This window comes from Drosophila santomea, chromosome 2R (genome assembly GCF_016746245.2).
Source record: "Drosophila santomea strain STO CAGO 1482 chromosome 2R, Prin_Dsan_1.1, whole genome shotgun sequence".
Lineage (NCBI taxonomy): Eukaryota > Metazoa > Arthropoda > Insecta > Diptera > Drosophilidae > Drosophila > Drosophila santomea.
Window position 1 is genome coordinate 8,166,675 of NC_053017.2, and position 15,829 is coordinate 8,182,503.

General features: G+C 41.9%; 2 protein-coding genes and 2 long non-coding RNA genes across 8 annotated transcripts in view; 2 read left to right on the forward strand and 2 right to left on the reverse strand.

The window, feature by feature from the left end:
- The first annotated feature begins 1,061 nt into the window (after positions 1-1,061).
- Positions 1,062-1,736, forward strand: LOC120445599. The gene is made up of 2 exons (XM_039626098.2): positions 1,062-1,160; positions 1,254-1,736. The coding sequence occupies exon 2, from the start codon at positions 1,262-1,264 to the stop codon at positions 1,586-1,588; it is 327 nt and encodes a 108-aa protein (XP_039482032.1). The 5' UTR covers positions 1,062-1,160; positions 1,254-1,261; the 3' UTR covers positions 1,589-1,736.
- Positions 1,737-2,499: 763 nt separating this feature from the next.
- Positions 2,500-3,738, reverse strand: LOC120445706. The gene is made up of 2 exons (XR_005615776.2): positions 3,039-3,738; positions 2,500-2,902 (listed from the first exon to the last, which is right to left on the reverse strand). It is a non-coding gene; the product is annotated as an uncharacterized LOC120445706 (long non-coding RNA).
- Positions 3,739-7,938: 4,200 nt separating this feature from the next.
- On the reverse strand, positions 7,939-9,115 carry LOC120445665. Of its 2 annotated transcripts, none has more exons than XR_005615772.1 (2): positions 9,024-9,115; positions 7,939-8,965 (listed from the first exon to the last, which is right to left on the reverse strand). It is a non-coding gene; the product is annotated as an uncharacterized LOC120445665 (long non-coding RNA). The 2 variants fall into 2 exon arrangements; XR_005615773.1 differs by having other exon boundaries at positions 9,028-9,078.
- A 531-nt stretch (positions 9,116-9,646) lies between these two features.
- LOC120444390 (protein spire) overlaps positions 9,647-15,829 on the forward strand; it is a 36,866-nt gene continuing 30,683 nt past the window's right edge. For 2 of the 4 annotated variants that reach the window (XM_039624008.1, XM_039624010.2), the window contains exon 1: positions 9,647-10,818. In XM_039624008.1, the coding sequence (XP_039479942.1) occupies positions 10,224-10,818 (595 nt within the window). In that variant the 5' untranslated portion in view covers positions 9,647-10,223. The remainder of the gene's footprint in view (positions 10,819-15,829) is intronic. The other 2 variants (XM_039624009.1, XM_039624012.1) reach the window with 2 other exon arrangements.

Below are 15,829 nucleotides of genomic sequence, written 5' to 3' on the forward strand. Positions count from 1 at the left end.
AGCTCATCTATCAAAATATTTGTCGTAGCTTAAGTGACGAAAAGTATGTTAAAAGAAACTTGAAAAATATTGTCAAAGCAACAGCAAAAGAACCAACAAAGGAAATAAGAAAATGAACCCCAAAGAGCACTACCAAAGGCCGCGGGTGCAATACGAAAAGGATATCAAATTATTCGGATCCACAGTGCAAAGGGTTAATTGAAGAGTTATGTTGTTAGGTTTTATCTAAAGAAATAAAACTCACAAATAAATGCGCTTATAAACTCTGACTGTGAGATATACCCTTAACTTTAGCTGTTGTAAATAGATAGCATCAAACATGAACTATGAACTCTGCAGTGTGAATATATTATTTTATGGTACTCTGTTAGCTAAACGGTTATTCTTTTCACTTATATTGAAAATTAGTTTTCCCACTTCAGGGTCATTTTTTTTTCGTAGTACAAAGGTTCAACAGTAACTTCGTCGTTAACAAAAGTTATTTAAAATCTTTGTCATTTCTGGGGCGCCACCCAATCAAGTCTTTTTGTGCGGCCATTCCTTGTACTAGGGTTAAATACTTAGCAGAGACAGGTACCACACCCCGGTTCGTGTCAATGAAAACCCAAAGAGTTGAGCTGCGGTAACGGCAATTTAAATTTTACTTTTGATTTATATGTTAGGTGATGATTTCAACGTACATACCTCTTTAAATTAAGTTTCCGACAATTTGAAGATTTGTTATCATCATTGGGAACAAAAAAAATGCATTCTATAATCAGCGGTCTTACGCGTATTTACCTTCAATATATCCAAACCATGACGAATGCTTCCACTAATTCGCGGGCATTCGCAGTTCATCGCACACTTTTTGAAATAATCCCATCCATCTTGACAATTGTCTACTCACGGAATTCCAAATTAAAATTTCACATTTTCCCTCAAGTGCTGTGTCTGCGAGTTGAATTGAAATCAGGCCTTCGGGCTCATATCTTTCATTAGCATTTTTAATGCCTGTTTAACCTTTGTGTATGAACCTCATCTTTCGACTGTTTCCTGCTGAATTTTTCTCTCAGCTTCCAGTAGGCTGTGGGTCTTCCGTATTTGGGGTGAATTGTCTTATAAATCTTTCTTTATATTATGTCATTTTCGTTTGATCCACACGGGCGTTAACATCTTTGGTAAGTTGGACGTAAACAATCTTGTTACAATCTATAAAAAATATACAGACTTTCAAAAATGATTATAGGATTGATAAATATTTTCCATTTTAGGAAGCAACATGAGTATTTCTTTAATGCGCAAACATCTGAGCGAGATGGGGATCCTAAAGTTCCGACAGCCCACGGGTCGCAACTATATACCCATGGCCGGTCCTCCTCGATTTCCGATGAGTTCTGCGCAGCGTTTGATCATTGGATGCGGTTCCTTGGTCGTCATGATGATCATTCCCTTCTACTGCCTCTTCAGTCTTCCTCGATGGTCGAGGATGCATTTGGGACTGCCGCCTGCGGAGGAAGAGCAGGCAGAGGAACCTCCACCCCAAGAGGCCCACGATGAAAAGGACCAGGATAAGGACAAGGACAAAAAGGAAGAGAAGAAGAAATAGATCCCAGACCTAAAGACACGCTTTCTTTTAAACGGTGACTTCTGATTAACACTTTTCTGGGGCCTCCATAAGAAAACTTTGCAACTGCGTGGAGCTATTTATCAACGTCACAGCATATTAAAATTGCCAGATTGATCGTTAAAACAAACAAATTCATTTTATTGAAGCATTACATTTTTTTAATGTCATATTTAGTGTCTGTGAGTATCGAAATCCCATTTTTCTATTTACTGCTTATGGCCAACATAAAATGTCACCCTCATCGATAGTGAAAGTGGGGAGTCCACACTAAAAAAAATACAACATCAAGCTGACTTGATTTACTTTACACCCCACAAGTAGATCCGCTTTGAAGCTTACCCACCAATTGGGGATCTACAGTAGCCCCGCAGACAATAAACCATCCATTGTCTGCGTCCAATTAGTTGGCGCAAACACCTCTTGCTAAAAGGCAAGAGAAGAGCTCCTGTGGAAATGCTCCTCTATAGCCACAGACCATTTTCCACGGCTGCCTACCACAAATCAAACTAAATAAACCAAAAATAAACTAAAAAACAAAACGACGAGAAATCCGAAAAACCCAAACAAGTCGAGGAAACCCAAAAGCAAAGTGCCTACTTTCATTAAAAGTATTTTTGCGCTCATTGCCAATGCATTCGATTGTGGACTTTCTGGGTCTCTGTGAGTCTCTGTCCCATGACTAGTTAGACCTCCGACTTGGCTTTGACCACCTCCTGTTGGCTGTGGGCCTCGTATCGCATCCAATCCTTATAATCTACAACTCAACGTGACCTTCTTCGCCTCGTCTACACAGCAAAAAATTATGAACAAGCACAGGATCCACTGTCGCTTTCCTTTGTACTTCAAATAATAGAATTAAATTAATAACAGAAGAATAACAAATTTTTTGCTTACGGAGGGCATAATATTGTTACTATCATTACTAAATTAAGAAAATTATCTTCCGTGCAGAGAGATACTCGTCTCCAGTCGAATCGAAGCAAAATCCAGAAACGACTAGCAAGCATTCGCACACGAAATTTGAAAGAGTAAAACCGTCGAAGGAAAGTGAATTTCTTTTTAAGCAAATCAACATGCCACGCCCCCGGACAGCCCCCGTGTCCCTGCCCCTCCTTGCCTAGGCCTGGAGATTCACAGATTTTTTGGTGAAATTTCAAGTGCCATTAAACTGGTTCTGTCAGCCGTTGCACTGTCGATCGGATTTTCTGTTGGCTTCGCTTTTCTGCTTTGGGCCATGTTTTGCGTTTTTGTTTAGGTTCGGCATCTGCCACACTCCTTGGAGCGTAGTTACACCTGTAAAATAAAATCCAATAACCTATATTAAGCAATTTAAAAGCGGAAACATTAATTTTCGATTGTATTTACTACTGCTACAGTGCAAATTCATGGTGCCCTAATTAGCATTGGTCTGATAAGGAATATCTAATACCTTAGATAATAGAAGGTCGACTCTTTCTTAGGTGTTCGGTTTGAAAGTGATACCCTAGCAAAAGGGTATTCCAGGCATCTGTGTCGTGGGAAATTGACATGTGCCCCATGGGGAACCCCTTTGTCATAGCCCACACTCCGCGCTAAAAACTTGCTTCATTTTCGTTGTAATGCCGGGGCATTCCATGCCTCCATGAATTTTTTCGTGGGCGTTGCAAGTTCAACTGTTTTGGGGCAGGAATGGGGATCGGGGAATCACTCCGCAGACACTTGCCACACGCTGCGTTGCGTCAGTTTAGTGTGTCAGAAGCCGCAAGAAGAAAGTTGCTCCGGGTATGAAAAGCCAGCCGTTTTGATCCGGTTTGGTGGTCGATGTACAGGTTCGATGTTCCTTCGATTGGGTATCGGGGTGCTTTTTTACTTTCTGCCGCCACGAAAAACCGTCGTCCACTTTCGGTCGCAATTAATTATGCGGCGGGTAGCTGAAAATGAAAGTGCGCACTGCGCACTCAGGTTGCAAGTCCAGATCCCGATCTTGGGTTCTCACTCTCTCTTTTCCGGCCCAAGTGGATAGCTGTGTGGCTGTGTGATCGGCTTTTTTTCGAAATCACTGAAAATGTCACTTTTTTTCTTTCATTAAACACCAGGCGACTTCGTTTTAGGACACAGGAAAAAAAGAACTAGGTTCAACGATTTTACCTCTTCTTTGCGTATGAACACAACCCTTCAATATTAAAATAATTCACATATGCTAGATATATGTATGTATATTGTAAATCCAAATGTATATCGTAAATAGTGGACTAACACCTCATATTAAGCATTCTCTGTTCAGGAAATCGAACTCTCGTTTTTTTCTACGTGCTCCTCGGAAAGTGAGACCATTCTGGCGGAGATCTTCATTATCATCAAACGAGAACGCCGGTCCACAGATCCCAGTGTCCATCCACCGATGGCTTCCCATCGCGATGTCGTTGTCATCGTCGAACATAGCGGCCCATAAAGACTTTGCTTTATGCCCGCCGGCCAACTCGCAGGTGGTCACTTAGTTTATGGCCGGGCAACCGCAAGATCGCACACCGATCGGAGCTGATTTGTTGTCGCCATTCCGCGACCAAGATTACCAGCTCCAGCTCCAGCTAAAGGAGTTGGGGTCTGAAGGGTTCGCTGCCCACTGCTAAAACAATAAGGGGCACAAGGAGGGACTCGAGCTGCGATTAGTCAGGCAGGTAATTTAGAAATGTAAGCTGGATGAGGTTCATGTTCGATTTAGGTTCGGATATACGACATTAAATAGTTTAGCCGAAACTCTAAGTCAGAAAGTTATGGTTTCGTCTGCGCGACATCGACAGTAAGCTGTAAATTCAATTAAAAGACGTGCCTATTAGGCCAATAGATTGCGTCATCACATGGAGCCCAAATCTTTTATTACCCCAATTGTGGCCGCCCACACTTTGGTGACCATTTCCGCCCATCCGATCCAGCAGACTCGGAAGAACGCTATCCTAACTCAAATTTATCGCACTGTGAACACGGCAGCCCCTCTGGGGACTACCGATCGATGTGTTCCCATGAAAATCGCGTATCGGTTGCGCGCTAATAAAAATAAAGCGCCATCCCATAAACGTTGCACAAAATTCTGAAAAATAAATAAGAGGAAAGGCCCACACAAAATGTGGGCAATCGATCGACGGCGGCGACACGATCAGCGGTTTTATTTGATCTATTTGGGAGTAAGACCCGGTGACTGTGCCCCGTCAGCCAACAAATAGAGAAAAACTCAATGCGATTTGGGAAAACTGTGGCATGTTTTCCCAACATCAAGTCGCCTCCAAGTTGGAGCTAATAATCGTTTAGGACGGAGCTGAAAATCCAAAAGCGCAGACAGCGGGTCCATTTCGCGAAGTATTACTCTAGACTCTAGACACCAATTATATTAATAGGCTTTTGTTGTGCTCCACTGAAGATAGGGGATTTGGTGGATCGGCCAGATTGGGGGAGTGGAGTGTGGCATTTTGTCCCTGCACGAATCACGTTTTAGAAATTGCATTACACATAGGAGGCAGCAGCATGGAGCAACTGCTGAATGTGCCCCAGGTGGAGTTGAACTTAGGCACTTACAAAATATCTTGAGTTGAAGGACAACCTAACAATGCCCCACATATTTGGCCATTACCAAAGATCTACCTGAAATAGGTTCAATTACTTATTTCCCTCTTGTTCATATTTATATATGAACATTTCCATATTGTTACCGCTATTTCTCGGTGTGTATTTGTCTTTGCTTGGGTCGGAGTTAGATTGTCAGGGGTTTTTGCCCAAGTTCTGGATGTGTATTAAGTGGCACTTAGTTTAAATGCGTTGCCCTACCGTTTAAATGGGCCACTTAGCTTCGCAGGCAAATCGGAGTTACCTGAAATAATTGCATGAACACAAATTGGAGCGCGCCGCATAGGAATCGTTCTGTGATTTCGGTGATTTTGGTGATTCCGCTGATTGCGACTCTTCCGCCGATTGCCAGCTTTCTCCGAAGGTCTTCTGTCTTCTGTCACGTCTACTTGAGCACGGCCCTCGATTCTTCCGCGATCATAGTTCTCCGATACCTTGCCTTAAGCCCCTGAAGAATGCTTTATAGCCGGCGAAAATAATGCGTATTGTGATCACTGGAGTTGGCCCAAAGAAAATAGAAAATACTTATTACTTACTACTCCGCGGAGGGAGACGTTCATCTTGTCATTGGTGTTTTCTGGGTTAGCTGGTGTGGTATTTGGCACTTGGGTCAATGTGCCACATGTGGCATTAATGGGCGTAAGAGGGCTGGAAGTTCCCAAGCTGGTCTCAGTTGCAAGTGGTTGGGGAAATGGGAAGGGTGAAATTGCCATAGATGGAAAGTTGGAAAATCACTTGATTTGCATTTACAAATTAGTTCGCATCTGAGGCGGCAATTAAGAATATGCAGGCCTAGAATGTGATAGAGCCCCATGATCATATACCCCATTTAAACCTGCACAAAATTCCCACATTCGAAAACACAGATTGTAATGAAGAGGTGAAAAAATTGATTACCTGAGAAGAACACGTACGGTAATCATAACTCCGCCGCCCTTTTCACAAAGTTTTCCCCTCGTTTTTATATTTTCCTCCATTCTTCTTGGCCAACGGCAGGCTTTCAAAGGCCTAATTGCATCACGTTTTTAGAGCAACTCCACAACTGCAGGCTGGGGCTTGAACATGCCGACAGAATATTACACAATTGTAAAGGGCCAGGAGACATCGGAGCCAACAGTCCCAAAGAAAAGTAAGGCCCATTAGTTGCACTGCCGTGATTTCCCAACGTGAGCCGAGATCCCCAACTCAAAGCCAATCCCTTCCCTTTCGACACTTCCCCTTCCTATACATGCATCCGTATCTGACGGGTTGACTGACTGGCAGGTTTTTTTCACTGAACGCCAAGTCGGGGCTGTGACAATAATAACCATTTTCAAACACATCTCCAAATCGCAGACGCTCCAGTTCCCCCACCAAGAAAATAATCTGTTCGGTTGAGAACAGGAACATCACAAATGAAAGTTGTTTATCAGGAAAATCAAATTAATAATGAAAACATAAGTTCTGGTATTTAATTTAAAGAAATCCTTTTAAAACCTTTAGTTCGGATTTTACAATACCATATATTTTAATGTTTTTTGTGCCATTGCAAAGGGCCCCATGTGCAACAGTTTCGATTTTATGCAATTTCTGAGCTAAGTGTCAAGCGCATCGAAGCGTTGCATCCTCTGCTGAAATGCTGCAACATGTGGCAACCAAAGTACGCAATATGCAGCAACAAAGTTTGGCCAAAAGCGACTCTACTTACCTGCGTTTGACACACATTCGGAAACTCCCATTTTCGTTTGGCAAAACCAAACTAAATGCTGGCCTTTAGCCGCTGGAGTACATGCAACTCTGTCCAAAAACGGATGCACATTTCCGGCGTGAAGGTTTGTGGCATGACAAACAATGCCCGTTCACAGACTCAGAATCCACGCCCACCTACTGACCAGGCAAGTTGAAAGTCCAAAGCTATATACAGTCAGATATATATCCGACTATGAGGCTGTGGCTGCAGCTAGGAGCTTGGAGCTTGGCCAAGTGCCACCCGCGCGACAAACGTAATTGACCAAAAATGCAACGCTTGGCTGAACCTTCCCAATAGAACAGCAGTCGTCAACGGGCAGAGAATGGAGTCAGTGGAAAAATATGTAGAAATCGGCTCGACTACTAGATGTCCTGTAGTTACATGTAACATATTAAAAAACATTTTTCAAATTATTTATTGTGTAACTAGCTTATGTTATATGTATGTACTTGAAATAAACTGAAGACTTTAATGCGACTACAAGTCTGTTTTTTAATAAAACGCTTTTGTGAAAAAAAAGACAATTAAAAAGTAATCAACATCTATAAAAGAACCAATAAGCTCATAAAAAAAGAAAGAAGTAAAAGGGTACTTAAAGATATTTTTATATGTCTCCTTCAAAACGTATATGAAATTAAGCTGAATGCTAATAAGACCTAAAGATCTTTTCTTTAACGAGGGAAATAAAACCGAATTATTGATAAATTTCCCAATCTTAACACAAACACTTGTTATTTTCGGAAGATATTAAGCCCCGCAGGCATGAATATGCCCCAAATTAAGCGGCACCATAACTACACCTATTCACATTTGTTTCTGGCGCTGGCCCGTTGAGTTCTTTGAGTTATTGTGAGTGATTCATATGAGTCAGGTTCGCATACTGAATGGAGAACAAAGACCAATCCAGCTGCAATACTGATGTATATATATTGCATTTGGAGTGGGTTGAAGTTCGCCGCCGGCTGTTGAACCCGCCATCTAAGCCAACAGATCTGTCTGCCCATTTGGCTAATAATTATCATTTTTATTGGGTGTAAGCCAACGCAGTTGGCTAATTAATTCATTAGTGATTGGCTCATAAAACTGCGACAACTGCAGCGACGGGCTTCTGCGATTTTAATGACAGTCTGCGATCCGAGGTGTCGTCATTTTTTTGGCCAGCTGGGCACCATCGGTTTCCTTAGCGGAGGACACTATTTTATGGCTGTTCGATGATTACGTGGGCAGGTTCCTCGGCCAATTAATAAATGCTGTTTTGTACTGTTTCATACTTTTAGTTTTATTTCCATTTCTGCCAGCGGACAAAAACACGTCGTTAAAGCCTACCGCAGATGCCGATGCTGTAATAATACTGTACGAGTATGTATGCAAATCTCTCCCCAGCGAGTCGGCATTGATATAAAGTTTCAATTTACGGCTCATATATCATAACTTGGTCGGTGGAATGGGTGCCGTACTTATGGGGCGTATTAACTCATAAAATGCGCCTGTCTTCGATCTTTTAGTTACAATTGTTGTCGGATGCTCCGCGGTTTCCAGAGACCTTGAAACGGCGAGCTGGTGAAATTCCATATAGATACGTATCTTCCTGCGGTGGCTTCGAGTTCGATGCGGTAATTTTATAGCTGATTAATGTTTGTTTAATTCAAAATGTATGACTTTTGTCATGTATTTAGTATAAGCAAATTTAAAATGACATTTTTGTGTGGCGCTGAAACATGTTTTTCGCTCTTACGTGTTAGTTAGTAACCAGTTGCATTTATATTATTTGCTTGTTATTTTATTTTGCACATAGTGTTTGAGTTCCCTTAACTTTCAGTGTTTCTAGCCCTGAATTTATCATTGATTAGTCGCTGGGCTGTTGGGCAAGATTAAACTCACATCTCAATGCGTGACCCCGAAAAATAACTCGAGTGTAATGAATAGCCCTTATTAAACTTATCTTAAATTAGCTGTGCTAACTTTAATATCTAACCATATCCGCTTGCACCAAGTACCACTTTGGCCTCAGCACAATTTGCAGTCCAAAACTAAAGAAAATACATACAATAAATTATTGCAACCATATCAAAAGCAAAAGTTTCTTACCGACAATGGAAAACACAATGAAAACCGGAATCAAAATAAAAAGCCGAAGAAGAAATCAGCACCTGTTACTTTGTTTTTTTTTTGTGTTAGGGGTCACAAAATTTGTTGAAATAATTTAAAGTTTTTATTAACATACAAATGAAATGATTATTAAATATTTATCAAAAATATATCGAAGTGAAAGAAAAACCATATTTCCAATAAATTTGCACTTCAAATTCAAAAAAAAAGAAGGCAAGGAGAATAAAAGAGCATCTTAAAATTAAAATGTAATATTTTTATTTATTATAATTGTTTACTTCTGGGGTCGGATAATTAATCTAATGCTATTTATTTCCTTGTCATCCCTTTGAGAGATTAAAAAAAGGGGGTTTGCACGGTCATAATACAATTACAGTTACAACAAAAAAAAATTCTTTTATATTTTTACATTTCGGATGGTGTAAGTAATTATACAAGGTTTAATTTAAATGTTTATTTTTGTGATCTTGTTACTCCATTCCATACCGTTCCGGCAACACTTTAGTCGGCAACATTATAGTCAGCAACATTTCAGTCAGCAACATTTTGAATGTTGCATCATCTTGTTGCTATTGCTATGAATGGAAGTGAGCAAGACAGAAGTAAAACTTAACTCGCGGCGAGCGGACGTGTTTGAGAAAGCAAAGCGAAAAAGTGCGATTTCTGAAGAAAACCCGAGTTTAAAAATAATTGAGAAATGCAAATGAAACAGAAGAAAATAAAAGTAATGAAAAGTTCGTGATTTCCAGCTCCTGTGTTGTAAAATTCCCAGAAGAGTCTAACGGCGATTTGCGAATGCCGACTCAAAAAGTGCGAAAATAAAAACGTGACGCCAGTTTTCAATATTATCAAGCGAAAATCATGTGTTTTTTGTTATACCCCTGTGCTTTGTGTTTAATGTAGCTGACGACAAACAAAAACAAAATAATAAAATTGTGCGCGGCGAATATCCCATCCCTTGTGTTGTGTTATTATTGTATTAAAGTTTCCTTTGCCGTTTTCCAGACAAAACAACACAAAAAAGATAAAAGTGAGGAAAATAAGAAATAACGAAAAACAAACCGCGAAATTTGCAGGTTAGCCCACCCAAAAGAGGCGCAAAAATCAATTATATGTTGGCCACTGCCGGATTTGCAGTGGAATCGGGTTGAAAGCCAACGATAGCCACTCACACACACAATGACGGAGCACCAGACGGATGACCAGGCGGACACGCCGTCCACCAAGGTCAAGGCCGTGCCCACGCCCACACCCACGCCGAGTGGAAAGTTCAAGGACGCCAAGGAAGAGGCCTTCCTGTCCACCTCACCGGACAGCGCCAACGGCGATGCCCAGCACAAGCTACCAGCGGACCAGCTGGCCATGTCCTCCAGTGTGCATCCCGAGCAGCCGGGCCAAGCCCGCCCACTCATCCAGCAGGCCTTCCATTGCTGCTCCTCGCCGGAACAGTGCGTCACGCTGCACGACATCCTGGACTCCTTTAAGGCCCCGCTGTCCGAGGACCAGGCCTGGGCCCTGATCCACCAGTTCGCCGGGCTCTACCACCAGGTGGCCGTCCAGGCGCACTCCTGTGCCGCTGACTACGAGGCCGCGCTGCCCACCGGATTCGAGCTGCACTTCCACCGCGACGGCAGCGTCCACTTCTCCGGCCCGGATCAGCTGCCCCCCCAGGAGCAGCTGCAGCAGGAGAAGATTCCCGCGCAGCACGGTGGGACTGGGGATCAGCCGGACCGCAGCGCCAGCAGCAGCGGCGACAGGAGCGTCATCAACAGAGGTGAGTAGCCAGACCTACTGGAAAATCAATATACATATTTCACACGGCTACAGTTAGCGGAATTTAGTGTTCTTTTAGCTTTTCCCATTTTAGAAACCAATTTTATCAGAAATTTAACAATTAACAAACTCCTATTCTTTGAATCAGTGGGTCTGATAAAACATATTTTATTTTTTATACATATTATATTTAAGTAACCATGTAAATTGAAATTTTTCTATATTCATAGTTAGAAATGGAACAACCATTTCTTAACGTAGTATACAAAACTGGTAATCTTTAGTATCTCTATGGAAGTGGAAAAGTTGAATACAACATTGATCAACCAACAATTTGCATTGATAACCCAATGAACCTGGCAACCCCAAGCGACATTTTAATGTCGTTTTCCTTTACATGGCGAACAAGTGTACTTTGACTATCTTTAGCTACGCTTGTATATTGTCTAAAGCTAAATACATACATATGTACATATATAGATCGTGTATTGCTTTCGGCCCTCAGAGTTCAGTTGGGTGTTGACTTCAGATGCCGAACTGTAACAGTGATGAAAACTGGGGCTGTGATTAGCTGGGCCGGAAAACCGGTTGAGCCGATGCCACTCCGAGTGCTAAGGGGTCTTTGTCTTTTCGGCAAACGCTTTCATTTTCAGTTAATAAGCCACAGTTAACTTCTTTCTCTCGGCCTTTTATTTTCGGTCATTTGCCGTGATGTGGGTTTCCGTGTGCCATCCATCTCACTATTGGCATCGCCCGGCCATCACCAGCGGAATCCCATCGCTTTCCAAACAAACAACCCACACTATCCGCCATCCGATGATGACCTCTGCATTTAAGTTATGCAGCCAGCTTTGATTGAGGTTTTCCCCACTTCTGCCTTCTGTCTGATTGCGTGCTGGCTTGGGAAAGTGTAAACGGCGACTCCCATGAAGAAGGTCCCATCTACCATCTCCCATCCCAGTACCCCATCAGCAGCAGTGTTTTTCACTTTCTTTTGTAGCTCGTAGAGCACAAATATCACTGGAAGAAATGCAGGTCATGTTCGAATGAACAGAAAATTGAGTACCTTTTCCTACACAAATACAATCCAATCAAAATCTATCACAGTAGATTTTTTCCAGTGCATCGATCATAACCTCTTCTTTCTCCCCCCGAATTCTTTGTATTTGATGAGGGATGCTTTTTCGCCTCCCAATCTCTGAATCTACAGAACGTGTCTGAGTGTGTCTCGCAGCTAATTGTTTAATCATTCGTCTGCGAGGACTGTCTTAATACAGGTCGGTGATCTATCGGCTTTTAGATAAGCCACGTTAATTGGAAAATGCGTTTATACGTGGGTAGTGATGAGAATCTTGGCGTTCGCTCTCCTAGGTGGCCCTTAATGTGAGTCACACAGCTTTTGGCCTGCGGCATTAACTGCATTCCATTGCATCTTTCCTCGTATGTGCCTCTCTATTTGGGCAAACCAACTCTGCTTATAGCCGGCTTTTGAATCAGCGAGGCCAATTAGTTAGCTCTTACAAGCAATTAGCCAGGTACATGGGTAATCTTAAGGGCATGTACATACAAGTTACAGTATTAATTGAACTGTGTATCATGGAGGTTAGGAAACTATAGAAAAACGGCTGATAATGCTATAGGAATGTTTCAGGAGTAATGTTCTTAAATCCCTAATGGGGAATTTAACATTTAAAATCATATAATAAATAAAATAATCCCCTATTTCTTATCTAAGTTCACCTTGTAACACCTTAATTGACGCTAATTCATCCGCTAAAATTCAAGCTATTAGGTGAGATATTGAAAGGTCTTGGTTCGGGAACCTCGAGAACCGCCATCGGGGGCAATTAGTCTGCTCAAACAAGTTATTACAGATGGTAGACGGACGGATGGATGCCATCAGTTTCAGCACCTTCTAATGGCTTTCGGTCGGCTGCTTCTGTGTTATCCGAAACAAATACATCAAATCGGTGGAACGTTTTTCGCAGGTTACATTGTTTCGGTGGAGGCTTTGAACTTGCCGCAACGATTTCGATTTCCGTTGGCTAAAAATCGCGCTCCATCGCCTCCTGACAACCGCATCCACGGGCGCAGCGAATCATTGATTGTGTCGAATTCGGCTCCAGACCCTCGGAGACCATCGGAACCCTCGGGAGCACCCGCGACTATGGAAACCGGGGCGTGGGAGACGGAGCTTTTGATTGGAAAACGTCGGCGGCGCCGTCGGGTCGCCGCGCCCTCTGGCGCCTCGATTAGGCGCGCAGCAATTTCCACAGTGTTTTCCACATTTTCACGGGCGCACCGATAAAATTGGCGCTTGAATCTGTCAACACACAAGCTCGCCATTACGTTTTTTAGCAGGTTCGCAGAAAATCGGGAAACGACTTGCGCTAGCAGATGTTTGCTTATTGAGAATTTTCCACTGGAAATCTCGCCCACGTATTTTGTGGAGCCTTCTTCTCAAGGTCATGGGTCATGCGCAGTTAGGGAAAATCGGAAAACCGGAAAACAGGAAAATGAAAAGGAAACATTTGTTGCGGTAGGTTCTCTCTTTCCCAGCCAGCTGTTGATTATGTTTGCCTCTGAGTTTCGTTTAATTCATCTCACTTAATTTGGTTCTTCCGTTTTCAAACACATTTCACCCGAAGTAATCAAAGAGATCTGAAAGAAAGCTAAAAAAATCCCTTTTGGGCCTCGAATCATCCGCTTGGGTGATGATATGTTATTTTCACGTCTATGACTTTCTTGTTTTCACCGACAATACAAACAACTGGCCGCTCAACTGGTTTAATGTTTAAATAATTACACTAAAAATTACCCAAACAACGGGCACCGAAACTAAAAAAAAACCAACAAAATTATAACAAAACTAAAGCTCAGCAGCCAATTGGTGCACTTTTTGTTGTCCGTTGTGTGGAGGAAAATGAAAAAAAGACTCTTGGAAGTATCTTTAAATGGTCGATGGGGAAATTGTGGCTAATCTTGGCTTATCTCTTTGTCTAGCAGAGCTTTGGGTGGAGTCTAAATGAAGAGTTACCAAATGATAATTGCAATGGGCCGCCTATTTATTAGGCACTTCAATGGGCTTTATTAGCCATTAGAGTGGGGCATTTTCAGATGGAGAAGTTTCGAAATGGGTTCAATTTAAGATAAGGTCAACGGTTTCTTCTCTCAATTTTGTGATTAGTGGCAGGTAATTTATAATTCCATAGTTTCCAGAAAAGCTAAGATATTGACTTTGTGAAAATGTTTTAGCCAACTGTCATGTGTGATTTCACAACCACCAAACATTTTGATTTTGCAACCTCGTAACCCACTCAAAGTATCTTGGAATTTATGTTTTTTCGGATTAGGTAGCTGTCTGAAATGCATTTATTATAAACCGGCAGTAATAGTTTATGTTTTTTCTGGGGACCACACCACGTGCTTTTAGGTTTCCGTGATGGCTTATAATTTTTTGACACATCATAGACCCAAATTTAATTTCCAGCTATTGTTGACGCTCCAGTTTTGGGGCACAATTAATATAATAATTTTTTCATAATGACAAAAAATGACATAAGCGCGACGACGAACCTGAACCAAATTTCAGAGACCCAAATGCGTTGGACTATTTTGTATTTTTGGGCCTCTCCTAAACTTGTCCACCTGTGCAGTTTGCATTCGAGTTTCGAAATCCGCTGACCATTGGCTGCATTTTGAAATGGAAATACTTTGTGTCGCCTTCGGACACAGACAGAGACTCAATGGAAGACCTCCGAGCCCGAGACTTGGGTTTTGAAAGTGCGTCCCAGACCCAATAAATCAGACGATAATCCAAATTGTGGCTCGCTTTTCCCTCCGTTGTTTGGATGACACTTGTGGGGTCCATTGAGCGGTCACATTTGGGGACTAACCGATCCGATTGACCCTGAATCGCTTGTTTACGCTCCAAATTATAAATACATTTTGATGCAATTAAACGCAATCGAAAGCGGCAAAGTCGTTGAGTAAATGCGCCTTGATAGAGCTATTTTTCGTATTCCTATCTTATCGTTTTGTAAGTAAATAAAACACCTATATGTCGCCGCTTAATGTACTTTCTTAAGTACATACATATATATTCCAAATGTGTGTCGAGTTGCAGCCACATAAACAGCTTTGACTCGGAAATAGACAAGAAAACTTGCTAAAAGGTTTGTTAACCCGCGTTTCCAACGAATGTGAACTGTAGAAATCTACTCCATGGGAACCTGCCTCCGGATATGCGATAGAACCAGACAACTGGAAAGAAAGTGTTGCCGTTTGATAAGCTATAATGTGTATAGTATACATCTGATAAGGTTCTATTTATGGGAATCTATTTAAACTGTGCTCAGTCTCCAAAGGTATTTAAGAGATTTGTAGTGATACTATGGTAGTCTTACATATAATTGCAACATTTGTGATAAGCATGACTTCTATTTATAGAATTATGAGACTTCGAAAAGAAATGTTTTAGTCGCCATACTAGAATAGTATTTCGAAGATTAGATTATTTGATTAGGCCTAGGAGTCATAGATTATAATAAATTCAAACGACCTTGTTGGGATTGGTCAAGTTAAACAAAAGACAAGTGATATAATCTTGTGAAATTCAAAACAAACTTTTGTGATCTACGTTCCTTGCTTCCCTAACCTCTGTGTCCGTTGAAGAGATTGAAAGGCTTTTATCAGAAATTAATATATCACTTGATGGGTAAATCCAATTCAGTATTCGAAGTCCCAAATGCATTTAATTTTTTGCACCGTCTATCGCAATCGCCTAACAGTTTAATTTATATATTCGTGAGATACATTCATCTTCAGCCGCCGATCCCATTTCGCTTGACACATTTACTGGGGGGCGTGGGCGCCTCCGGTTGGGGTAATTCACCTTGATGGCGATTTTCCACGGGCCACGATGACTGCGCAGGCGCACTAAACTGTAATCGAGACTCTCGCTTTCTACGCGGCTCGGTACCGCGCCTTGATGACTGTGAAATTAGACGGCG